This window comes from Alternaria triticimaculans (genome assembly GCF_023758025.1).
Source record: "Alternaria triticimaculans strain BMP 0046 chromosome Unknown scaffold_19, whole genome shotgun sequence".
In the NCBI taxonomy this organism is placed as follows: Eukaryota; Fungi; Ascomycota; class Dothideomycetes; order Pleosporales; family Pleosporaceae; genus Alternaria; species Alternaria triticimaculans.
In genome coordinates, this window is record NW_026055976.1 from 361,086 (window position 1) to 385,352 (window position 24,267).

Genomic DNA, 24,267 nt, shown 5'->3' on the forward strand with positions numbered 1-24,267 from the left:
CTGACACCCCCCGGGCTCTGGCTTCCACCACTACGCCCCCCTCGCTTGCTTGCTCTTCTGCAGCAATCGACTCCCACTCTCGCAAGCAGTTTGAAGAGGCTCGATTCGTTCGAAAAGACAGGGTTTCACAGGACTTGTAGTGCTCTAGTGCACTTTTGCACACTTCCGGATTGGGGTGGAGGAATGTCTGCAGGTAGAGTCGGTATGAGCAGCTAATGTACGACGAGAGAGGCATGCAAGAAAAATGGGCCAATGGAGAGATGGTATTCGTTCGATGCATCGGGTTTTGGCAGTGCCTGCATGTGCACCTTGTCGTCGCTGGCTGTCTCTCTCTAGCCACGAGCATATATAGATATCACGCCCTTCCGAACAGGTCTCTTAGTAATACAAGAGCTTTTTCAACGCCTTTTCCACTCGTATCTCAGCCTTTGCTCCTATTATGGCATTTTCATCATATCATTGGTCGTATTACTGCCTAAGTGTAAGTAGCAGGGCGTATGCCAAGCTCTTCCCCGGAAGTCTACAAAGCTAGAGCATTTCCACCAAGCTATTCCATCCTCTCTGCCCTGAGACAGCACAAAGTTCTAAAGTATTCATTAAGACACTCTATAAGACAACTCAGGTGACATCTGCCTCCGGAGTAATATAAGGACCTACACAGACATACAATGCCTGCACATGCCACTCTCCTCCCCGGGGCCGTTACTAGAATACTTCGCCTACGGAAGAAAGCTCTCTGCAGATCAATTACTACATCTCCTCTATCTTACTTTTATCGCCCATCCTCATCTTCGAGATACCAGCCACCATCTTGACATTGCTCCGCGAAAAAGCCGTGTACAGATCTGCAAAACGACTAAGCTCATTTTCATACTTGTACTTGACCAAACAGCTTCATCTTCAAAGTTCTCTTTACTCGCAAAGTATAGCTTAGCACATCGCTCACGCCTGTTTTGTCGGAAAGTTAGTTCTGGTATTCACATACGCGACACTAGCTTCCAGGACTGATGTACCAGACAAGCACTAGAAAGCATAGCTGTTTCGGGATACACAATGATCGGAGATCATGAATACTTTGCCGTATTGATGAACTTCTCATAAAAATGTCATCAAAGATTCTTCCATAGTGGTTGTTCAGAAATTTTAGTGAGATCTGGTGCTTTTCGGGATCGTTCAAGGGGTCTAAGTCGTAGACAAGATAGAAGGGAGTGCGCGAGAACTGTCAGACAAACGATGTCACAAGTTCGGTAAACAAAATGTTGTAGTAACAGTAAAATGCCGCCTAAGCAGTCTTCATTCCATTCCACCTGCACTTCCTTCCTCTCTCTCAGATAAATAATCATACAATCCCCCTCGCACCCAACAATCCCCAACGAAAACAACAAAATGCAAAAAACGCCACTGGGTCGAGAACATTACCTCGACACCCCCCAGTTCCCATGCCATGGTATAACGAAAGGAACCCAAACACCATAACCCTTTCGTCCCTTATCCCAAAATAGGGGGAAAAATGCCCCCAAAACGCCTGATCCTATGCATCCATGCATGTTCTCTGCTTCGTCAGTTGATACACGTACACGCCGTTCTTTACAACTCCCACTCCCAGCCCTATCTTTTATTGCGGCAATCACTCCGCGTCCAAATCTTCATCTGTATCTCCCTCGGCATCTCTATCCGTCCCCGCATGCACATCCACATCTTCATCCGTACCCCCCTCGGCGTCTTTAGAGGAATTCTACTCCGCGGGTGGACTAGCCACACGCTGCTCTTCCTCTTCCTCTTCTCCCTCGGAACACTACTCTCCAGGACTCGCCACACTACCCCCCGGCTCCACACTCGCACTCGCCCTACTCCTCTCCTTCGCACCGCCACCACCCAGACTGAGCTTGATCTTCTTCTTCTTGGGAGAATCGCCGCCGACATCATCAACATCTCTGTCCCGCTTGCCTTCCCCTCTTTCACTACTCTCACTATGTTTCCGATCACCTATATCCGGTCTTCCTGTTTTTAACTTGACTTTCAACGTGCCGTTACTGCCACCACCACTCCCATTAGACGGTTTATCGCGATCCGCTTTCTTGATATACGAGCTCTTCTTCTTCATCTTGCGGCGCTCGGGGGTATCGTCGGCGTCGAAGTCGTCTGCGTCGTCGGTGGCGGCGAGGCGTTTGACGGGCGAGATGCCCTTTGATTTACTGCTTGTTTTGGTCTTCTCGGAGGGGTCTTGGGAGCCAGGCGCAGGCGTGCCCATGCGGCTTCCGAGCGGCGTGTTGCCGACGCCTGAGCCTGTGCCGTTTTGACCAGTGAGTTTAGCCATGGCGTTGCGCGAGGACTGGCGGCCGCTGATGCCGAGGCACTTTTCGAGGTGTTGTGCGAATCGCGTTATGAGTAAGCTGCGCTTGCAGTTGGGGCAGGTGTGCCACGGGATGTACGAGGCGGGCTTGCCGCCGGTGTTGAGTTTGATTTCCTTGGTGTCGCCGCCGGCCATGTCGGTGTCTTGGGAGCCGGGGGTGCCCACGCTCTCCTTTTCGGCGTTCTTCTGCTGCTGCTTGATGAGCTCGCGTTCCTTCTTGCTCTTAGCCATGTCGGTGGGGAACGGGTTGCCGTAGACGTCGTGACCGGATCGCTGGACCCATGGATACAGCATGCAGTACTCCTTGGTCAGGTCGGGGTTCTGCATGCCCTTGCCCATGATGGGGTGCATCAGCCGGGGCAGCTTGCAGTGCGGACATATGATCTCGGGCGTCGTCTTGAGCGGGTTGCCCTTGAGGAAGACGCGTCCGTTCTCGTACTTGGCGGCGGATGTCTCAGCGATGGGTATCGACGTGGCGCCCGTCGTGTTTTGCTTCTGCGACTGGGGCTCGAGGTTGGCGAGGGCGATGGATTCGGCCTGGGTGGCCGCCGACTGCATGCGGAGCAGCTTCTCGGAGCGGTGGCACGACAGGGCCGTGGTGAAGACGATGTTGCTCAGCAAGTCGTCGAGGATGTTGGTAGTCTGCGACACGATTGTTAGTAGCCGAGGAGGCGGTTTGCGGCGGACAGGCGTACCAATTCTGCCAGCGCGTCCGAGGGCAGGCCGACGGCGGCGTCGACGCCCTCGGCCTGGTCGTCTGCCGGGCGGTCCTCAGACATGACGCAGCTGGGCGTGGTGGACGATCGTGTTCAGGGCGTGGAGAAATGGTTGCTGAGACGTTAGCGGCCACGACGGGAGATATCGCGCATCCCTGCTCCGGCTCCGATTTAGCGCATGCAGCCAGAGTTGGCCTACCCCACACACCCACCCACACACCGAGAACTGCGTGTTCACCCAAGAATTGAAGGTGGAGCTGCGCGTCTCCACTGATGCATAAGTGTGACTACAAGCAATGGGTATCATTCAGAGCATCTATCCACGCCTATCTTGGCTACCTAGACTACCTCCCATCGCGCCAGCCTGCCGATGGTACTTCCCGCCTGTCGCACAATGCACACGCGATCCGATTTTGGCACGCCCGAGTCAGACCCAGGGGCGACCACCTTGTGCATTACCAGATTCGCAACCGCTGTCGGCATGCCTTCTGCGAGGTTGTAGTTGCCCGTTGTGACGAAGCCGATGAGATCCACTTCGTCAGGCACTAGAGGGTAATTCTCCTCGCCAGCGCTCGGTGGGCCGTTGTCTAGGAGACTCCTTGCAAGATCCCTGCGCTGGATATGGTCTGGCTGCTTAACGACACCTCGACTCTGTTGCTTCGTCGACGTACGCTTCGTGCCGGGTTGTGGCAGCAGGGCCAGCCATTCGCTTCGAAGTTGTGGGTCGCTCGGCAGTCGGTAGATGCGAGCGCAGTCTGTAGGGGTGCCTCGTTGGACCATTGTGATCTTGACAGTGAATACATCTGATGGCAACAACGAGCCGCTCGACGAAGCCGTGCCGTCAACCATACCAGCTGCTTGTCTGAACGAGAGCTGTCTGACAGGAGTTCGAGATTCTTGACGTGAAGACACATCTGTAATCAACCTCTGCCAGTCGCAAGACCACGGATCTCCAACCTCGCCCTTCCTACCCTTACCAAGATCAATAGTCGACCATTCAATCCTCTTCCCCTTCGGACGCTTGGTCCACTCGTGATTCCTTACTTCACGCTCACGCTCTTCCCAGACCCAACCAGCCTCTGTACCAGGATGGTCGTACGGGAAGTGCGGCTTCGAGCGCTCAAAGTCCACCTGACGTCTCTCTTTCAAGCCGCCGAATCTGGGGTTGCCGCCTGTGGAAACCGGGTAGCGCATAATTTGTCGCCATACAGGCATCACGCATTTCCAGGGGAGGAGAATGGTCCAGGACTTGCTTTCTCGTGACACAAATACAAGTGTCGGAATGCGTGGGTCTGTGGATCGTGCCTCAGGGTCTTCGCCTAATGTGCATGCGCCCTTCCGGCGATTGATGGATTTTTGAGAGGGCATGGTTCGCTGTGCGGCTAGTCGGCTGTTGGTGTCGAAGATGGAGGCTGCAGTGAGGGTATTGTCGATTGGCCAGGTTGCAAGAGTTTCCGTCAAGGCAGTCAGCGACTGCTGATCATGTGCTATCGGGGAAGTGCGAGGAGGATCGCGAAGTCGGGGATCTGAAATATCAAACGACAACAGCGCACCGGCTGGTAACGATGCAGCGTCCGTCACAGAAGCCAAAGCCGGCCATAGTGACTGTGGAGTATCAGAGCCAGCCTCAGGAGAAGGCACAGGGGCAAGAACAGAGCAGAGGGCCTCCGCAGCGGCCGGGCCTACAACCTCAATAGACCCAATTTCGAAGCGGAGATCTCGCACGGTAACAGCTGGCTTCTGTACTTTAGCAGTCCGAACAACTTCCTCCCAGAGCTGCAAGAAAGCGCCCGGATGCACCCGAATGAAGGCTTTCGTCTTTTTGCCGTCCGCATGCAGTGCACACCAGATGACAGTCACCCGGGCGATCTTCACCAACGGCTTCGCTTCTCTTTCGTAAATCCAGCCTTCCCAGGTCCTAGTGCCATTGCGCCACTTCTTAGCCCTGCCTCTGTTCTGCCATGGATCATCTGTGTCCTCTGCAGAGAAGTGAAGACCCTTGAGTAACCCCGTTATACTGGCTTCAGGACCCTCCAGGCTGAGGGTCGACATGTAGCTCATATCCCACGCGACAGCTCCCCGCTGGGTTGCAGCTCTGTGTGTGAGACGGTATGCCTTGACCGCTGGCTGCAACGGTATCGCAAACCGCCAGAGAGGCTCTTTCGGATCCGTCATCTTTGCGCGCTTCGTGTGCCACAGGTGCGTAGGAAGCCATGTCTTGTCTCGCTGGCGTCTGCGGAATCGCGATGGAGGGGTAGCGGGCGTGGCCAAGGGCGGGAACTTGCGCTTCGGCTTCGGTGCTGAGGGCTTCGTGACTTGCTTGAGCGCATCCTCCATCTTCGCGTCTCCGTCGTCGTCTTTCCCACTGCCATCCTTCCTCTTCTTCGCCTTCTGCCTGCTCTGCTCCCTCCCCTCCTTCCTCAGGAACTTCTTCTTGCCCTTCCCAATACCACTTCCACTGGTACCTCTGGAAATGGGTGTGTTGTCTTCTTTGGCTTCCTGTCGCGCCCTGACCCGCAATCTCTTCGGCACGCGCTGCGGATTGTGACTTGCGGTCCTCCTCCTCAACTCCCGTGGCACATCCTGAAAAGCCCGTCGCGAGAGCCCTTTCTTGGCCGCCTTCATGGCGCCCTCGAGCGACCTGATCTCATTCTCGTGCGACTTGAGAAAGTTCTTGACGTTGATCTCGCCATTGGGGTACGCGTTGCTAGTCGAAACGGCGGGGATGACGTACTGGGGTCGTTGCTGGAATCTGGTGCGTTTAACAGGATTACCGGGGCCCGTGTTGGCAGGCTGCTTCCTCTTCCTCGAGCTATCGGCCATGGTGGGACGTCTATCAGCTTATGCTATGCTATCTCGAGCTCACTGGGCCAACGGTCGCGGCGACTGAAATCTTAGCGAGATCTCCACACCAACGGGCCTACTAGCGCGGAGTCATTCGTCACGTCCGCACGTGTTACGCCGAAGCACTGACAGCCTACCAGTGCCGCGCTGGACCCTTTGGCATTGGTCTGCTGCATTCTGTTTCATCGCGCCGACCCCCCTAGCCCGTTGTTTGATTAATTACTCCATTCACAACATCTTCATTTCGCGATTCGGCCTAGAGCTCCACTTGCTGTGCCCCCCTGTGATTGCACCTATCCCCTGCATTGTGCGCAGCCACCATGCTGCCCTGTCCATGTGGTCTAGGACATGTCCTGATCATTCAATGTTTTCCCACACTGCGTCTTCACACAACAACAGCATCTCTACTTTGAACAGCGCCCACCCCACTCACATAGCACATCCTCTATCATTACCACACGACGCACCCACCCACCTTGCTATTGCTAGTACATAATGACCACCCACACATACACCACAATGTCTCCGACACCCAGCTTTCAACCTCCTTCCGAGCAAATGTGCAAGATAAATTTCAGCCCACTGCGATCGCCCTCTCCGCGCAAACGTTTCAACACCCACGGGCGCAACCAGTCTGAAGCTATCCAACGCCCGCGGCCCATTAGTGTAGCAGACAACTCTCCAATGGTGCAGCACACGAAAAGGTCCTCGATATACGTGTCAGAGGGATGCTATACTCTCAAGAACCCGTCCATGGCCTCGCCTACGAACGACCCCTCCGACGTTGTCGATCACTACGCTATCCTCGAACTCACACCCAAGGCCACTACCGACGAGATTAGAGCTGCGTATCGCCGTCTGCGAGGTGTGTACTTTGCCAACGACGCGAAGAAGTACCGTGCGCTACAGACTGGCTTCGATTGCCTGATGGACCCGAACACTCGCCAGGTTTACGATGCTTCCTACCAGCCAGCTGCGGCAGCGCCGGATTCGCTGTCTAGTATCGGTGAGGTCCTGGATCAGGGAAAGCACTGGCGCAAGGATAGTGCTCATGGCGACGACGCGAACACCGCCATTCCCGAAGAAGAGGAAGAGGAAGAGGAGGAGCAGGACCTACGGACTGACGACCCGAATTGGGCTCTTAAGCGGTTTCAATGTGAGGGCCATGAGATTATGCTGGGCACTGAGCCGTATCAGTCCTGGATCCCTCTGCCCACATGCTCACTGCGGGCATGTAGAGGACCGAAGTATCTCGGCAATTTCGCAGTGAACGCATATCCGTCCGCGAACTAGTCCTCTTTCCCATCGCTCGATACCCCAAATCTAACAACACAGCCTTACCTACTCGGCTTGATAGCGCCTGAGTTCTTCACGATTGTTTATAGCAGAGCAGGTCTTGCATGCATTTAGCGGTCTGGCCTTGCGGCGCAACTGGGCGGTCACTTTGTTCCTCTTGGTCCCTTTGGTCCCTTTGTCACCTTAGCGTTGTTTTTTGCACACAAGCGGCGATTCACCACATCATCCCCTTTATCTGTACAGGATAGAAAGTCCCAACTTTACTGCAAATTGGCTACACTCACTATATATCTCGTATATCGAGCACACTCTGAATGATAATGTATGACACTAGGAGACTTGGTTCGATCGGCGTGCATATGCATGTGATGAAGTTTATATGGCGAGTCTGAAACATCAGGTCCGCATACGTCGTACGACGGTGTCTACGATATGCAGGAGATATGCAGGACTAGACAAACGACGGGAAGACTAATGGTGTCACGCGAAGGGGGTCATGACATCACGAGGTAGCAGTGCAGTGGGGTGGCAAAGTAGATAGACCAGAGTCGCATTGCTGACATCGATCGCTATGATACAGGGCTCTAAGTTGCAAATGCCACTCTGATCCAATCCTGTCCTGCTCTAAGAAACTGTCGCATGCTGGGTGTCGTCGTGAGCTGTCTACTGGTCGAGCTTCACGGGAAAGTTGCCAGCCTCTATATCATGTGTTAGCTATAGCTCTTTCAAAGTCCATTGCGCATGCAGACAGATGTTTCGGAATCAGATACTCACCACGCTGGTCGTCCCATCGCGATGTCCAGCCGCTGGGGCACAGGGACTTGTAGGCCAACATGAACTATATCCATCAGTATACATGCCTATCTTCAATGCGACGTTTCCGGAGTGCGCACCTGGCGGCAGGGGGCAAAGTCCTCGCCCTTGGCGATGATGCACTTGTGGTAGTCGACGTAGTTTTGCCAGCAGTGCTTGGTCTGGTTCTGGTTGGGGAAGCGGGCATCGAAGCCTATATGCGCCGAAGCATGTTAGCACCCAATACGGCCCATCTCAAGCTCCAGGCGTCATTTCGGCAGGCGGTGCAGGGCGCAGAGCAAGTCCGGGGAAGGCGTACCAGCTGTGCGGCGGCAGATTAGCGATTGAAGCTCTCCATGCGGAGGTGCGGGAAAAGCTCACCAGTGACAAACTTGAAGGGCTTGGTTACGAGCTCGTCGCCGTTCTCGCCGTTCTCGTTGTCAGACATGATTGCGATGGGGGATTGGGCGTGGTTCGGGCGTGGGCGTGGGCGTGGCGGCAATGGCAGGCGGGCGTGTGGCAGTCGAAGTGGTGACGGAAGTGAAGTTGTGAGGTTGCGATGGTTCGACCCGAAACGCATTGTCCACACACAATTCGCTCGGCGTTTTCCGGGCGACAGGGCCCGCGAGCTCTCTCAGCATCTGCGTGCCTCACTGTGACGAAAGCCCCGGAAGACGTCCTTCGATCCCCCACGACAACGTCTACGAACAATCCTCCACCCCAATTGCGAAGTCAGCAATACCGCCACCATGTTCAAAGCCACCCGCGCCCTCTCCATGCAGCCAACTCGTATGTTGGCCATGCAGCCAACACGCATGGCGGCCATGCAACCTACGCGCATGATGGCCATGCGCCAGAGCCCCCAGCTCATGATGAGGCAGACAATGGGCCTGCGCAACCCCGTCCCCGTATGCCTCGCCGCCTTCCATCTTCTGGGAACTTGATGCTGACTATACTGCAGAAGGAGGAGCACGGCGGTAAGCCAATCACAGCATCCACTTTATGCCATTGAACATGAATTGACGATTGACCATGTAGCCCACACCGTATCCCAGCGCATCCGCCAGCTCAAGAACATCCCCACTGAGATCTGGCCTCTGAGTACGTCTACCTCCACCCGTATCCCTGACTCTTGCTAACCCAGACTCTAGTCGTCGTCCTCGCGTAAGCCCCTCCATTGCGCCCGCATACACCCTCATACCCTCATACCCTCATAACACGTAGTCTAATACATCTACAGCATCGCCGTCGGCATGGCCTTCTTCTCCATCACCCGGAAACTCTGGGTCGACAAGACGCTCCGTCTCAAGCGACAGGGCAAGCAGGACTAGATGTCCAGTTGGTGAGGAATAGGACACAGGAGAGATGGAATCGGCGGGCTTGGAAGGGCTCCAGCAGCCATTGTGTATAGGTACAGCATACGGGATAGAGTCCGAGTCACGTTCGATAATCAAGCATGAGATCCCTTTGTGTTGTGTAGTTGATATGATATGCACGAGACAGCACTTGGCATCAAATATTTCCCAAACGCCTGCAAACGCCATGCTATGAGACCAAAGAACCAAAGAGATTACACTGGCTTCGGTCCAGCCTCGTCAAGACCCTCCAGGCCCTGCATAGGGTCCATGGGCCCGTTCGCCTCCTCTTGAATCTGCTCACTTGCTTTGCGATCCTCCTCACTCACGGCATGCTTGGCCAACCAGCCCTCCTGCGTTTTGTTAGCATTGTTCGACGTGTAATTTTTCAGATTAAAAGAAACGTACCTGCTCCCAAATGGCGGTCTTGCTGCCTAACCCTTCATTCGCGTCTTTCTGTGGCTTGGCTGCTGCTACCTTGATGACAGAACCGTACAGCTCACTCCGGTCCATGTTGTCGATGGCGTCGGTCGCGTCGGTCGCAGTCTCAAACTCAACATAGCCGAACCCCCGATGTTGATCGCCCTGGCTCTGGTTCTCCGGTTTGGGCAAGTTGACTTCGACAATATCGCCGAATGGCAGGAAGGCGTGGAAAAGCGTCTGTTGGGTGACTGCCTGGTCGAGGCCGCCGACGAACACGGTGGCCTTTAGTCGTGACGTGTCTGATAAATTCGACATGGTTGCCTGTGGAATGCGATTTGCGATTTTGGTGGTAGGATAGTCGTGTTCTCTTGACCGCGCGCTGAAATTCGATATCACGTGGTTAGCGGGACCCACCTTGGCTGGCGCGCCCGCCATGGACCAGGGAAGGACAGGTGGATGGTCCTGGTGAAGCACGTCGTTGCCTCAACTCCCAGTCCGCGCTCAAGACACATTGCGGACTCTCTTTAACACCACATAACCCTCCCGTCGCCCTCTACAAAACCCGCTCCCTTGTCCATCATTTTGTTTGTGCCGTATTCCCCAATTCGCTAATCTGACACCGAGGCGCCATCACCGCCCAACACCGTCATGGTCCGCCTACGAGAAATCCCCCGGACCGCCTGCTTCGCCTGGTCGCCAGGCCCGACGCAGCCCCTGATTGCTACTGGAACCAAGGCTGGGGCTGTGGATGCCGACTTTTCAAATGAAACACAATTAGAGCTCTGGGAGCTCAAGTTGGACGACAGTGAGCAGGGCGTCGAACTCAAGCCCGTTGCTACTGTGAGCGTAGAGTCGAGGTACTAGAGGATATTCCTAAGCCATTGGGACCAAGGAACTAAACGGCATGCCAGGTTCAACGACATTGCGTGGAGTCAACCCAGCGAACAGTACCCGCGGGGCATAATAGCGGGCGCACTCGACAGCGGGGCACTCGTGCTATGGGACGCAGAGAAGCTGCAGGCAGGCGAAGGGTCAGAGCGCATGGACAGCTGCATGCAACCACAGAGTGCTGACGTTATGCAGCGACGATGCGGAAATTGACCAGATCGACAAGCACACCGGCCCCATCCAGGCGATACAGTTCAACCCCTTCCGATCCAACATCCTCGCCTCGGCCGGTGCCAAGGGCGAACTCTACGTCCACGACCTCGCCGACGACTCCAAGTCCTTCCGCCTCGGCAAGGCTGGAGCGAACCCCGACGAATACACTACACTGGACTGGAATAAGAAGGTTGCGCATATCCTGGCAACCGGCAGCAGCGGCGGCTTTGTCACCGTCTGGGACGTCAAGCTCAAGAAGGAGAACCTCACATTAAACCACTATGGACGGAAAACAGTCAGCGCGGTTTCCTGGGACCCCAATGTGCCCACGAGACTAGTCACTGCTATCCCGACCGACCAGAACCCGCTCGTGCTGGTATGGGACCTCCGCAACACCAATGCGCCCGAGAAGACACTTCAAGCACACGACCAGGGCGTGCTGTCGCTTTCGTGGTGTGTTCAAGACAGCGACCTTTTGTTGTCTTGCGGCAAGGACAACAGGACGATTGCCTGGAACCCGCACACCGGCGAGCAACTGGGCGAGTTCCCAGTCGTGACAAACTGGACCTTCCAGACCAGATTCAACCCTTCGAACCCGAACCTCCTCGCGACCGCATCCTTCGACGGCAAGATCGCAGTTCAAACACTACAAAACACTGGGGCTGGCGCGGACCAGAACAAGGCCGCGACGGAGGCGCCTGCAGGCGAGGACTTCTTCGCTCAGACCCACGCAGAACCCCAGGGCGCATCCTTCTCACTGAAGACACCCCCGAAGTGGCTGAAGAGGAGAGCCGGTGTGGCTTTTGGCTTTGGTGGAAAGCTGGTGCGATTCGGCATCGTCGATAACAAGTCCAAGATTTCTATCTCCACATTTGCTGTAGACTCGGACGTCAGTGCAGCGAGCGAGGAGTTCGACAAGGCTCTAGACAAGGGTGATATTACGGCAATCTGCGAGTCGAAGATTGCAAAGGCAGCCAATGAGGAAGAGAAGGCCGACTGGACCGTGATTGAGACCCTCACGTCGGAGAACCCGCGAAGCAAGCTTGTCGAGTACCTGGGCTTCTCCGACAAGGATGAAGAGCCAGAAGAAGAGAAGAAGGAGGAGAAGACAAACGGCGATGCGGATGAGGGGTCCTCGTTCTTCGACAATGCGACAGACGAGGGCAACTTCCTGTCCGATCTCGCGGCTTCCAAGGGCGCGAAGACCAACAACCCCTTCCAGATCTACACTGGTTCCGAGTCGGAAGCTGACACCAAGATCACCCGCAACCTCATGCTTGGTGACTTCAACGCGGCGTTGGACGTGTGCCTAAAGGAGAACCGACTGTCAGATGCTTTCATGATTGCCATCTGCGGTGGAGAGAAGTGCATCGCCAAGGCACAGGCTGCATACTTCAAGAGACAGTCCGACGCACCCAACTACCTGCGCTTGCTTGCGTCAGTGGTCGGAAAGAATCTATGGGACTTCGTATACAACGCCGACCTCAAGGACTGGAAAGAAGTCATGGCCACCATCTGTACATTCGCCGACCAGGCCGACTTCCCCGACCTTTGCGAGGCTCTTGGAGACCGTCTCGAAGAAGCCATATCTGAAGAGGAAGGAACGTACCGAAAAGATGCGTCTTTCTGTTACTTGGCTGGTTCCAAGCTTGAGAAGGTCGTTGTCAACTGGGCACAGGAGCTTCAGGAGAGTGAGAAGGCGGGCATTGAGCAGACCGACGGCGACAACAGTTTCTCTATTCACGCACGGTCGCTACAGGAGTTCATCGAGAAGGTCACGGTATTCCGAAAAGTTACCAACTTCAAAGATGCCGAACAGCAGAAGGAGGACGACTGGAAACTCGAGCCCTTGTACGCAAAGTACGTTGAATACGCTGACATCGCATCTGCCCACGGTCAGCTTGCAATTGCGGAGAAGTATCTGGATCTCCTGCCTCAAAAGTATCCAGCTGCAGATGTTGCCAGGAACCGGGTCAAGCAAGCCACCAGGAAGGTTGCCGCTCAGCCAGCGGCGGCACAGAAACAGGCCCAGTCAACCACTGCTGGTCGTCGTCAAGTTGTGGTCCCGTCCTACGGACAGCCTGCACAAGCAACACCGGCACCGCCCCAGCAGACGCCCTACGCTCCGGTCAACCCTATGCAAACGCAACCAAGAGCGTCACCTTATGCTCCAGTCAACCCCCTATCCTCGCAAGCCCAGCCCACTGGACCATCAACATTCACACCAGCAGCAGCACCCGGCAACTCGTACACACCGGTTGGTTACCAGCCATCTCAGCCCCAGGGCTATGGTTACAACGCAGCGCCCCAACAAGGAATCGCACCTCCGCCACGCAACTTCTCAAACTCGCCATCAATCGTGCCAGCAGCCAACAGAGGCAGTATTCCTGCCTGGAACGACACACCAGACTTTGGTCCACCCAAGCCAGCTTCGCGTCGTGGCACTCCTATGAACACTGTAGCTTCTCCGTTCCCGAACCAGCAGCAGCCCCTCGCAGGCCCACCTCAAGGTCCATTCTCGCCAGGAGCAAGGTCGACACCTCCACCTCCTCCAAAGGGTCCTCCTCAAGGCCCTCCCCGGATGACTTCTCCTCCGTCTGGACCCCCAACGGGTGCTCCGAACCCATACGCACCAGCGCCGGCGTCAAACAACTATGCTGCTCCGCCTGCTGGCTTCGCACCTCCACAGCAGGCACCAGTACAGCGTGGAGCATCGCCATACCAACCACCGACTGCTGCCGCTCCGCCATCGAACCGCTACGCTCCTGCTCCAGGCTCACAACCATCGGCTCCCCCTGGACCAATGGGCGGAATGCCACCGCCACGGAACATTGCGCCTCCTCCTGGTCAGTTCACACCCGTAGGATCGGCATACGCACCGTCGCCTGTGCAGCAAATGCCACCCGCAGCCGCAGCACCGCCACCAAGGGGCCCACCTCAAGGACCTCCGCGTGCAGGACCTCCACCAGGTGGTCCTCCAGGCGGTCCTCAGGGCGGACCACCAAGACCCGACTCTCGACCTGGCACCGGACAATCGCAAGCAGCAGCGCAAGCAGCGCCCAAGTACCGTAAGTACTCCCCAAACCACACACAAGAATCATCTCAATCTAACCCCGCAACCTAGCTCCCGGCGACCGATCCCACATCCCCGACGCCTCGCGCCCTATCTACGAGATCCTCAACGCGGACCTCCAACGCGTGAAAGCCAAGGCACCAGCTCAATACAAACAGCACGTTGCCGACACGGAGAAGCGCCTCAATATCCTCTTTGACCATCTGAACAACGAGGACCTGCTCAAGCCTGATACTATCCAGCAGATGAATGAACTCGCGGCCCAGATTCAGGCTAAGCAGTATGATGCTGCGGTGGCGATTTTCTCGGATCTCATGACGAATAAGACGGATGAGGGGAGTAATTGGATGGTAAGTGAAATGAGATTTGTACTCTGTGATTTGATGAGGATGAAGTGCTAATTTTTTGGTTGTGTAGGTTGGTGTTAAGCGGTTGATTCAGTTTAGCAAGTCGACTGCTTAGGGGGCTGGTACTGCGAAGGCTACTGCGACTGCGACTGCGGCTGCGCTGGCTGGTGGGACTGATGAAGGCTATGTCTACGTGGAGAAGGTGTATAAGTAAAGGGATTGGAAGGGGGGTAGATGAGATTAGCTGGGAATGAAGATGGGGTTCTCAAAATGTAGTTAGCGCTATGCATTGCTTAGAGAATGAAGATAGCTGAATGACTTGTGTGCGTGGGCGTGTGATGGTGATGATGTGTGTGTGAGTGCTGTGTGTGTAGATGTGCGGTAGTGGATATGTTCGTTGTAGTCATGTTGTAGATTCATCTCTCTATGCTGGCGTCCCGGACAGCTGCTCCATTTACAGCACGACAACCCATTTTTTAGAAAGACATAACAACACCAGAGCTATGCTAACACATATAAGGTGAACACACCATCAAACTCCAACGTTCCGGGAAAAGCTCATCCTTCTCCACCACATTGTCGATTGCACGGCTTGGCCTCACTGTATTGTCAACCTTGGTCCGTGGTGAAATTTGGCGAAATTCCGAGCCAAAGTACGCAAGTACTTTCTTTGGGAAAAACACAGCAAGCGCAGAATATGGAGTATAGCAACATCATCCTTCACCAGTCAAACTACCCTACCTCCCATCACGACTGAACAAATATCCACCCACACGCCCAAACGTATCGTCCAGGCATGGGCTAGACACTACACTGCAAACCACATCAACACCACACCACACCACACCACCACACAAGCATACCTTGGAAAAGCGTCACGACCCAAAAACCTACGACTTGCCTTATTCCTCGCAGTCGACCGAGTACCTACATACCTACATATACTAACCCCGGTTCACGGTCAACCACAGAGATACGCATCCTGCAACGCTTCTGGCAACGATGACGATACCGTTGGCGGTTGTCGAAGGAGTGGTATGGCTGCTGATAGCAGTATGCGTCCTGCTCTTGTTGTTCCACATCGTGTTGGTGATGTGGACAATGGAAAGGGAATGCCGGGGTGGTTGAGGGGGGAGTGGAGGGGGGATGAGGGTGAGGGTGAGGATGAGGGTGAGGGTGAGGATGAGGGAGAGGGGTGGAAGGTAGACAGGAAGGTAGAAAGCGAAGTGGAGAGAAACGAATTTCGTATGAGGATCGTGGGAGGTGCTGTAGTGTTGAGTTTGGAGAGCAGGCGATGGGGATGGGGATTCGAAGGATGCTCTGATGTTTTGGGTGTTGCTGTGTCTTGGTTTGTCGTGTGGGAGTAGGAGGCTGAAGAGGTCTGACGAGCAAGTAGTGTTTAGTGTTATGATGGAGGTGTGAACTTGGTATTGTGATTTGGAGAAATTAAAAGGTCGTTGGAGAAGGTCTGGTTTTTTTGCGATGGCTTGGTTTCGAGGGCTGCATATGGAATCTCCCTAATAGTAGGTTCTACTACTACTGTGTCTATTCTAGCTCGTATTGACCTAGGATGACATGATGGTATTGTCACCTAGTCTTATGAATGTACGAGAACGCAGAACAGAAAGTGATCAAGGCAATGTTGAATCTTTCCAGAGACGACTATGCTACTGTGTTCCTTTATACAGTCCTGCGGTATCGTAACAAAGTGATCGGTTTCTCGCGCTTTTCGTGAAAAGTCTCTGTCACCAAGCTAGTGCTTTCAGACACTATCGTGAGAGATTGATGTAAACGCGCTGGTGACGATCGAACCCCTTAGATCGCAATATATTCAGGCCATGAGTGGACCGTGTGTTTCAGTGGATCTTTGCACAAATGACGATTGTGCAGATACGTTGTGCATACCTAGGTAGCATGCCGTCCGGCTATGGGCGTGGCCAAACCTCACAATTGCGATGGCGCGTTGAAGAGCGAGACATGTAGCGATAGCGTCTTTGATGAGACCAGATGAATGCAATTGTGCTCGTGATGGGATTGTAGAATGCGAAAGGTGGGATCTGGCATGAGATCGGGCGGGTTCGCTAATCGTAGCCGATCGGGTCTGAGCCGATCTCAGACAACACCAGCGTCATACTATCAAACCTCAATGTAATGACGTAGTCGCGAGCTCGACGCGTTAGCCACCCAACATGGCAATAGAAGCACGGTTCGCGGGTTTCAGCCTCTTTCAATAAACTTGCTGTTCCTCTGCAGCGGCATCACCTGAGTCCGGACACATGCTACGTTCCCTTCACAGCATCTGCTCTCGTGTCGCATTCCATCCACCACTCCGAGCGGCGGCAACTTTTCAGAGATCGCGCGTGATCTCCTATCTTCCAACCATGCCCCCTAAGCGGAAGAGATCTGCTGTAGCAGCTGCGGTGCCTACGACCGAAGAGGCGCCCCCAATGGACCGATCACAGATGCGCCGAACAGACGTGCCTTTGCCGTCAAACGTCGCGAAGCCTCCTCGTCGCCAAACGACGCGTGGGGGAAAGGCTGAAAAGACCGACCCTAATCTCAACCCTGACATCCTCGATGGAGTCACTGCATTACGCGCATCGCCTGACGGACACGAAAGCGCCGCACATGATGCTGTACTGGAATCTGCCGTCAGCAACGGTACTGCGAATGAGGCGAATACTGCATCAGGTGCGCCTGCGAAGAAGAAGGCGCCCTCAGCACCTGCCACAAACGGCGATGCGCCCGTAGCGAATGGCGCCGCCCCTGCAGCGAATGCTGCAAAGAACAAGCGAAAGAAGGCCGGCGCCCAGCAAATCAAGGTGGAAGAGGAAGACACCAACAACGGCGCCGTGAATGGCGTAGCTGGGAATGTCACTGCACCTGCAGCCAGCACTGGGGTAGCGGCAGATCCCGACGATGTCGATAACCTCGAGGCTGAGGACGAGGACGAGGCAGAGGTCCAGGAAGCCCTGTCGAGACCCCCACCGGTCAACTCTGAATACCTTCCTCTTCCGTGGAAAGGACGACTTGGCTATGTATGTGTCCTGCAGGTACCTTTTAATCTAAACTAACGAATGTGCATACAGGCCTGTCTCAATACGTACCTCCGTAGTGCTACCCCTCCCGTCTTCAGCTCCAGAACCTGCCGCATCGCGAGCATCATCGAACATCGCCATCCCCTGAAGGACCCCTCCCAGCCCGAACATGCCACTAAGAATCGCCCCGATAAGGAACAACCAGCGGATGTCGCGCGGGGCATGAAATACGTTGAAGAGATTGGCCTCGCTAATGCGCGGGATATCATCAAGATGGTGCGCTGGAACGACAGGTACGGCATCAAGTTCATGCGCTTGAGTAGCGAGATCTTCCCGTTTGCCAGCCATGACGAGTATGGCTACAAGCTTGAGCCTTTCGCTGCCGAGACGTTGCGTGAAGCAGGCAAAGTGATCGGTGAGCTGGGTCATCGAGTGACTACTCATCCGGGCCAGTTCACACAATTGGGCTCCCCGCGAAAGCAGGTCATTGACAACGCTATGCGTGATCTGGAGTATCATGCTGAGATGCTTTCTCTTTTGAAGCTCCCAGAGCAGCAGGATCGGGATGCTGTGATGATCCTCCATCTCGGTGGAGCATATGGCGACAAGCCGGCGGCCATTGAGAGGTTCAAGGAGAACTACGCAAGGCTGCCCCAGGGCGTCAAGAACCGCCTGGTGCTCGAGAACGACGACGTTGTATGGAACATGCATGAGTTGTTGCCTCTATGTGAAGAGCTTAACATCCCATTCGTGCTCGACTACCACCATCACAACATCCTCTTTGACGAGACTCAAATCCGTGAAGGTACCAAGGATGTCATGGATTACTATCCCCGTATTCTTGCAACATGGGAGAAGAAAGGGATCACGCCTAAGATGCATTACTCTGAGCAAACACCTCCTGCGATTACTCGCACGAAGCGGAGAAAGCATTCACCCCGCGTCATGACGTTCCCTCCCTGCCCTGACACTATGGACTTGATGATCGAGGCAAAGGACAAGGAGCAGGCTGTATTTGAGCTCATGCGAACTTTCAAGCTCCCAGGCTTCGAAACCTTCAACGACATTCTGCCACATACGCGCCAGGATGAGAACAAGCCCTGGAAGCCCAAGCCCAAGAAGGCTGTCAAGAAGAGCAAGAAGAAGAAGACCGACGAGCTTGATGAGCTGGATGCGAAGATTGAAGAGGAAGAGCCAGAGGACGTACCCCCACCCATTGTACCTGACGAGGAAGTAGGCATGGGAGGACCAGAGGGAAGAGTGTACTGGCCCCCAGGAATGGAGGACTGGCTCAGACCCCCAAAACGGATCATCAAGAAGAAAGAAGACGGCGCCGCTACGCCAGCGAAGAAGAAGCGCAAGACCGCCGCTGACGCGGCCTCCATAGCAAGTGAAGCCGCTCCACTCGAGGATGTCAAGACGCCCATCAAGACACCAGCCAAGAAGGCCGCACCAGCTAAGCGAGCAGCAGCTTCATCGACTAAGAAGAAGGCAGCAGCAAAGTCCGTGCCAACACCTTCGGCGTCAGACGAAGAGGATGATCAACTTAGCTCACCCCCGCTTAGCGAAGGGACCGAGGACGAGGCTCCTGCTGTGCAGAAGCGAAATGCACGACCTGCCGCAACACGGAAGAAGTCTGGCAGGGCCACGGCCCAAGTAAGCTACAAGGAAGAAGCGGATGAAATGAGCATGTAGACAAGTGTGTATAACCAATCTCATCGGTAGCCCCAAGGCAGCTAGTTAATGTCAATCCAATGTATGAATACGCGAACTTCGGTCCTTCAAACACGAAATAGCGACATCGAAAGCATAATTCACATCATCTCGGTTGTACGAGGGTGTGTCAAGTGTGCTTGTGCTAGAGGAAACAAACCTCCGAAGCCTGCTAGATCCTTCCCTTCCCGCTTCAGGCCGTTGTCCCGCGCCCCTTCCTTCCCGGCCTTGTCCCCCTCTTTCGTTCTCCGAAACCACTTGTCGTTGCTCTGGCCTACTTTGCTCTAATATAGTCTTTAATGCGGCCTTCCCCACATTATTGACGTAGGAGCCAATGGTACATGTCGTGTTTCTCGCGCTTACCTATCTATTCACCTTCCCAACCTAGCTGGAGTGGCCGGAACGCATGGTACATACGAACATGCGTTCGTTGGGGGGAAGACACGAACGCATAAACGTGCACTATGTGGACCTTGACATTCGCTAGAGGGGGGAAAAGGAAAGGGAAGCAGATAGGTGCACAGCCCAGCCAGCCACCTCCACGTCGTGATACCCCTCTCACCACACCACACATACCCCAATCCAATGGCGTTGACAGAAACATGTTGTGTAGCAGCGGCTCAGGTGTTCTCGAAGCGGTTATCGAAGCACGGCCCGTTGCTGTGCCGCACTAACCGACGGTTGCCGAGGCATTCCGCATATCTTCTTAGCACCTTCCATTGCATATCCCACGGCCGGATGGGGGTTAAACGACGCATCTGAAGCGAGCAGACATGTCAGCACTTGTTGTTTTGCGGGAGAGAGACAGATCAGGCAGGGAGAGAGAGGGTGTGGTAGGGGAAGCAGGCACAATCACAGCACAGTGCATGAGATGCGTCGATAGCTTAATCGATAGCTTCACATGCATGGTGTCATGCATGGATGTGTTGTGAAGAGGATCACTGGTTCTAGGCTAGCTGTTGCTGCTGGCGTGGAGAGGGGAGCTGCAGATACATGCAGGACCACGTCGGAGGACATGGACTGGAAAAGGGTAGGAGTGGAAGCTGTTAGTGCGAACTCTAGAGGATAGTCTGGATAGTTACTTTGAGGGGTATGGTGGTGGGGGGGTTGATCGTGGTGTGTCTTGGTTTCAGGTACGAGTCGCGTATTGGAAACCTTGGAAGTGTGGGATGGGTCATTCATGCGTTGTAGTTGAGAGAAAGAAAGGGTCTACCAAGACCGTTATCTGTGGATATTTTGAGAAGCCGTTGAGATGTATGGGTTCTTTGATCCGACGTGTGTATCCATTTCCCTCCTTCGCTCCACTACGATAAAGTTCCAACGTACGATCTCTGGTCTGTTGAATTCCCACCAATGGTACTGCGCAACTGGGTCGGTCGATTTACAAACTGATTTCCCCTAGAGCGGTCGCTTGGTTTGTCAACACCAGATGCCAGCTGGGATCTAGAAGACCCCCCCTTCTAGTGTCCGTCGATCAACGATGAACAGCCATGACTCGAATCTAGGCCGTGTCTATTGTCTCTCTCTTGCCCTGCTGCCAATCAACCCCCAGTCACCTGGTTGCTATCCGCAATCGGTTAACTTCCCGCGGCTACATATCTGCAGGTCTATCTGCACAGCCTTGCACAGATTGAGGTCCATGCCCGTACCATGTCCATGGACTCTTGAATCGAACATTCGGTGCGCTAGTGGATTTATTTTTGCATTGACGATGTGATATATCATGGGTCGAGTGATAGTTACGAGGGGCCGGTAGCCTATCCCAAGTCGTGGCTGAGCGTGGGCAGGGGAGTTGGATATTTTGCTCGGCTGCCGTGCGGAATAGCATTGCGCCGGTGGCCCGTCTTGAGGCCGTACCGCCGTGGCTGGAATTTGGAGGACCATGTGGAGAATCTATTCTGGATGTTTGGTCAGCAGCAGGCGGTGTGGCGTGCTTGTTTGTTGAATTGCAGTGAGCGAATGATGTTTTTGGCGGTTAAGGCGCCGCAAGCAAAGACGATTGTTTCCCGAGGAAGAACGTCTGAACGGTTCGTGTTAGTAGATCATAGCCGTTGTAGAATAACCGAGCCGTCTGAGCAAACTCGCGTCGAGACATGATCTTCGGCACTACACACTGTGTATCCGCGGCTTCTAAATTCGCATTGCCATCTTCAACTTATTGCCTTATCACCAACGAACTTGAAAACATGTCGTACATGACGCGGTGTCGTTGCGCTCAGACCTACAGGATCCACATGCGATAAGAACACGAAGACGGTGCTGGACATGGAGAAAATGGAGAAAGGCCGAGCTTGTGAATATCTACGCGAGGGGCCTGAGCTCAGAGAGAAAAAAATCATCAAGCGCCTCGGTGTCCGTGCAAGATACGCACAGAGGAGTTCAGAGGATCCTTTCGGCATCCTGATGCACGGTTGCAGTGGAGAGTGCATAGGCTATGCGGCCCGGCAGTCTTGAATCTCGATGACAGGTGCTATGATGTAGGAGGCTGACAGAATGTGGTTGTACAGGACGATGGTGAAGAATACCAAGACGATCATCATAAGGAATTCGAAGACAATTAAGAGCAGGAATCGTTGCGATGTGTTGACAATCGAGGTTTTCGTGCTCTGGAAAGACGGCATTACACCTTGAGACAGGTCTGTGCTCGTTGGCGTATCTACCATGACGTTATGGCCGTTGGACGACGGTAGAGGTTCGCGATGGTCATTTTGCCCAGCAGCCGGTACGCAGCTATCGCCGTTAGGGTCTGTGAGGCTTCATTCTCCGAGTGACGTGCGTGTCCGTGGGGTTGAGCGGGTGTCAGACCTGATGAACAATCATGGTGAAGGCGAGATGGGCGTGACAGTCGGAAGCTCCGGCTTTCACGACGCGCAACAGCACATGTTTTGTTCTTGTAGCTTTTGGGACTCTTCTTTACACACGTTATTACCAAGAGACTACTGTACCACCGATGTAACCAGAATACAGAACGCGTACGTGTTGCTCAAGTCGGCAGCGAAACGGAAGTCGCGGCTCAAAGAACCACGTCAAGAGCCTCTATCGCGCCTTCACGATATCTGCTTTTTCCCTCAGCCACAACGTCACCATTCCAAACCCCTCCGCCCAATCACTCTCGTCCGGCTCTCCAGGGCTACACTCAGCAATGCGCACCCGAAGCACACACATCCACTACACATCTCACCAGCCGTTTCGGCCCTTTGGTGATCGAGTGCAGTGGCCCGCCCCGCGATCACCACCATCGTGCGCCTCACGCCCACTACTCTTCGCACGCAGCCCAACGCAAGGCCATCCGCACCCCATCACGGAGCCTTCAGCACCGTATCCAGTGGAGACAAGCAGCAGATAAAGCGCATTCTCTCCACAAACTACCGGCTATGCTACTCCGCAAAAACTAGTTGTGGTTGTTACGTACAAAGATTGTTTCCCCAGATTTATCACATGCAAGACATAATCCGTCGAGCGTCTGTCAGACAAACTCAAGCTCTAAGCCGCGCGCCCAGCGCAACCGTCTTTGTAGATAATAGCCGATGGCCGCATTAGGCATTACGCCCGGCTTGAGTAAGGGGGGGAACTTGCAACTTGTAGTGCAAGTGCAAGCGCCCGAGAGGCGTTCTTTTCGTGGAGGTGTGACGAGACGAGCGGTTCCTGCGTATCCGACATAGTCACCACACCAAACCAACGCAACGCGCCTGGCGTCGTGCTTGCGCGTCATCTCGTCTTGGTAGTTTCTTAAACCCGTGCGCTGGTCGCTGCGATACTTGAGTGCTAACAATAGGCATGGCCTTTGCGACAATAGCGACAGGCTGTCGGTAATTCCGAACGAGATTGTTAAGGTTACCTATACCCCAGGGAAGGGAACTGATAGACCACGTTAATAGAGACCGACTATCCCCGAAATGCGACGGCGGAGTGAAGATCTCGAGTCACGTTCTGCTGCGCAATTGGATTCCATAGCGTCGGGAACTTGTTACTTTGAAATCCGCGAGTGATTCCTAGCGCTGGTGATGATGGGGCTGGCTTTCATGCTACAGTACCCTCTTTCTTCGTCTTGGCTTGTTCGGCTCAGCTTACTTGCTGCCTCCTGACCATCGTACTATAATAGTCACGTACCTGTCCGAGGAGCGAAAAGATGGAGATGCACGCACGGAGATTGGAGGGGGTAGCGCAGGTAATGTGACACCAAAGAGCGCTGGGGAATATCGAGGGGTAACGTTAGTACGAAGAGAGGGGCAGTTTAGTGAGAAAGCGTGGGGTAATGGGAAAGCGGTTGAATTCGTAGTATCGAAATGCCCCGTTACGGGCTGCGCATGAATTACATGTCCGAAAGTATACAGTTTCGAGGCGTCCAACAACGGCCTTCTCTCCGCCTTCGTGTCGTTGTACTTCCCCCCTCTCGGATAGCAACTGCGGCTTTCTGAAATTGGACTATACTCTGGTCCCCGCAATGCGAGAAGCAATGCGCCGACGTCGTTTCTGTGTTGCGGTGCACGGGAATGACGTGTGTGACTTGAAGGCGCATGGATGGACTTGTTTGCTGGTATGATGTGGTTTGAACAAAGGAAATAATATCGTGTATGTACGTACATGAGCTGAGCCAGAATCCCACGCTGTACCTGGCAGAAAATCACTGCAGATCGCCGTTCGGATGTCCATCGCAGCACAGTAGACAGGGCAAGCTGAGCCGGAGCGAGCGAGCCTACCATCCACACGCGGGTACGTACCATCCATCACCACGAGCGCATCGGCATCGCCATGCTCCATGTGCATTCCGCCTCTCTAAAAGCCATGATTCTTTCTTCTCCCATCCAAGAGGCCAGTCGTAATGTTTGCGTTGCCGTCAACCCGGCATCTCCGAAACCTCGATTCCTTTTGCTCCGTGCCGCCGCACTGCCACTGCTGCCAACGCTGTCTGCCGTTCCGGTTCGTCAGCACTCTAATCCGCCATAACCGCCTCTTGCGCGCCACGGCCGTTCGCCATCGCCGTGAAACCTTGAACCCGACTGTGAACCCTGACCCTGCGCAAATGTCCTGTTGCGCAAGGTAGCGCTGTCTTGTAATTATGGTGTCAGTGTGTCAGTTGTTACCACCGTTACAGCCTGCAGGTTAAGGCATCAGCTGGTGCAGGCATGTGAGGTGCGCATCTCTTTTTGAGTAATCATGTTCGCGTTGTTTGACTGGTCGCTGTAGTACACCCTACCAAACTTTCTGCAATGACG

The 24,267-nt window shown here is 54.4% G+C and overlaps 8 protein-coding genes across 8 annotated transcripts; 4 read left to right on the forward strand and 4 right to left on the reverse strand.

The window, feature by feature from the left end:
- Positions 1–1,795: 1,795 nt before the first annotated feature.
- On the reverse strand, positions 1,796–3,132 carry J4E78_009258 (uncharacterized protein; the record flags this gene model as incomplete). Its single annotated transcript, XM_049369851.1, has 2 exons — positions 1,796–2,995; positions 3,049–3,132. 2 exons carry the CDS (start codon positions 3,130–3,132, stop codon positions 1,796–1,798), a joined length of 1,284 nt encoding a protein of 427 aa, XP_049218481.1.
- A 276-nt stretch (positions 3,133–3,408) lies between these two features.
- J4E78_009259 (uncharacterized protein) lies at positions 3,409–5,892 on the reverse strand (the record flags this gene model as incomplete). The annotated part of the gene is made up of 1 exon (XM_049369852.1): positions 3,409–5,892. The coding sequence occupies one exon, from the start codon at positions 5,890–5,892 to the stop codon at positions 3,409–3,411; it is 2,484 nt and encodes an 827-aa protein (XP_049218482.1).
- A 540-nt stretch (positions 5,893–6,432) lies between these two features.
- On the forward strand, positions 6,433–7,206 carry J4E78_009260 (uncharacterized protein; the record flags this gene model as incomplete). Its single annotated transcript, XM_049369853.1, has 1 exon — positions 6,433–7,206. One exon carries the CDS (start codon positions 6,433–6,435, stop codon positions 7,204–7,206), a length of 774 nt encoding a protein of 257 aa, XP_049218483.1.
- Positions 7,207–7,872: 666 nt separating this feature from the next.
- Positions 7,873–8,449, reverse strand: COX13 (Cytochrome c oxidase subunit 6A, mitochondrial; the record flags this gene model as incomplete). The annotated part of the gene is made up of 4 exons (XM_049369854.1): positions 7,873–7,907; positions 7,984–8,047; positions 8,103–8,215; positions 8,383–8,449. The coding sequence occupies 4 exons, from the start codon at positions 8,447–8,449 to the stop codon at positions 7,873–7,875; spliced, it is 279 nt and encodes a 92-aa protein (XP_049218484.1).
- A 301-nt stretch (positions 8,450–8,750) lies between these two features.
- On the forward strand, positions 8,751–9,332 carry J4E78_009262 (uncharacterized protein; the record flags this gene model as incomplete). Its single annotated transcript, XM_049369855.1, has 5 exons — positions 8,751–8,909; positions 8,963–8,978; positions 9,040–9,102; positions 9,153–9,165; positions 9,242–9,332. 5 exons carry the CDS (start codon positions 8,751–8,753, stop codon positions 9,330–9,332), a joined length of 342 nt encoding a protein of 113 aa, XP_049218485.1.
- Positions 9,333–9,571: 239 nt separating this feature from the next.
- On the reverse strand, positions 9,572–10,094 carry J4E78_009263 (uncharacterized protein; the record flags this gene model as incomplete). Its single annotated transcript, XM_049369856.1, has 2 exons — positions 9,572–9,709; positions 9,765–10,094. 2 exons carry the CDS (start codon positions 10,092–10,094, stop codon positions 9,572–9,574), a joined length of 468 nt encoding a protein of 155 aa, XP_049218486.1.
- Positions 10,095–10,427: 333 nt separating this feature from the next.
- Positions 10,428–14,415, forward strand: SEC31 (protein transport protein S31; the record flags this gene model as incomplete). The annotated part of the gene is made up of 5 exons (XM_049369857.1): positions 10,428–10,636; positions 10,691–10,810; positions 10,863–13,948; positions 14,005–14,303; positions 14,371–14,415. The coding sequence occupies 5 exons, from the start codon at positions 10,428–10,430 to the stop codon at positions 14,413–14,415; spliced, it is 3,759 nt and encodes a 1,252-aa protein (XP_049218487.1).
- Positions 14,416–16,681: 2,266 nt separating this feature from the next.
- MUS18 (UV-damage endonuclease) lies at positions 16,682–19,033 on the forward strand (the record flags this gene model as incomplete). Its single annotated transcript, XM_049369858.1, has 2 exons — positions 16,682–17,338; positions 17,390–19,033. 2 exons carry the CDS (start codon positions 16,682–16,684, stop codon positions 19,031–19,033), a joined length of 2,301 nt encoding a protein of 766 aa, XP_049218488.1.
- Between the last annotated feature and the right edge of the window lie 5,234 nt (positions 19,034–24,267).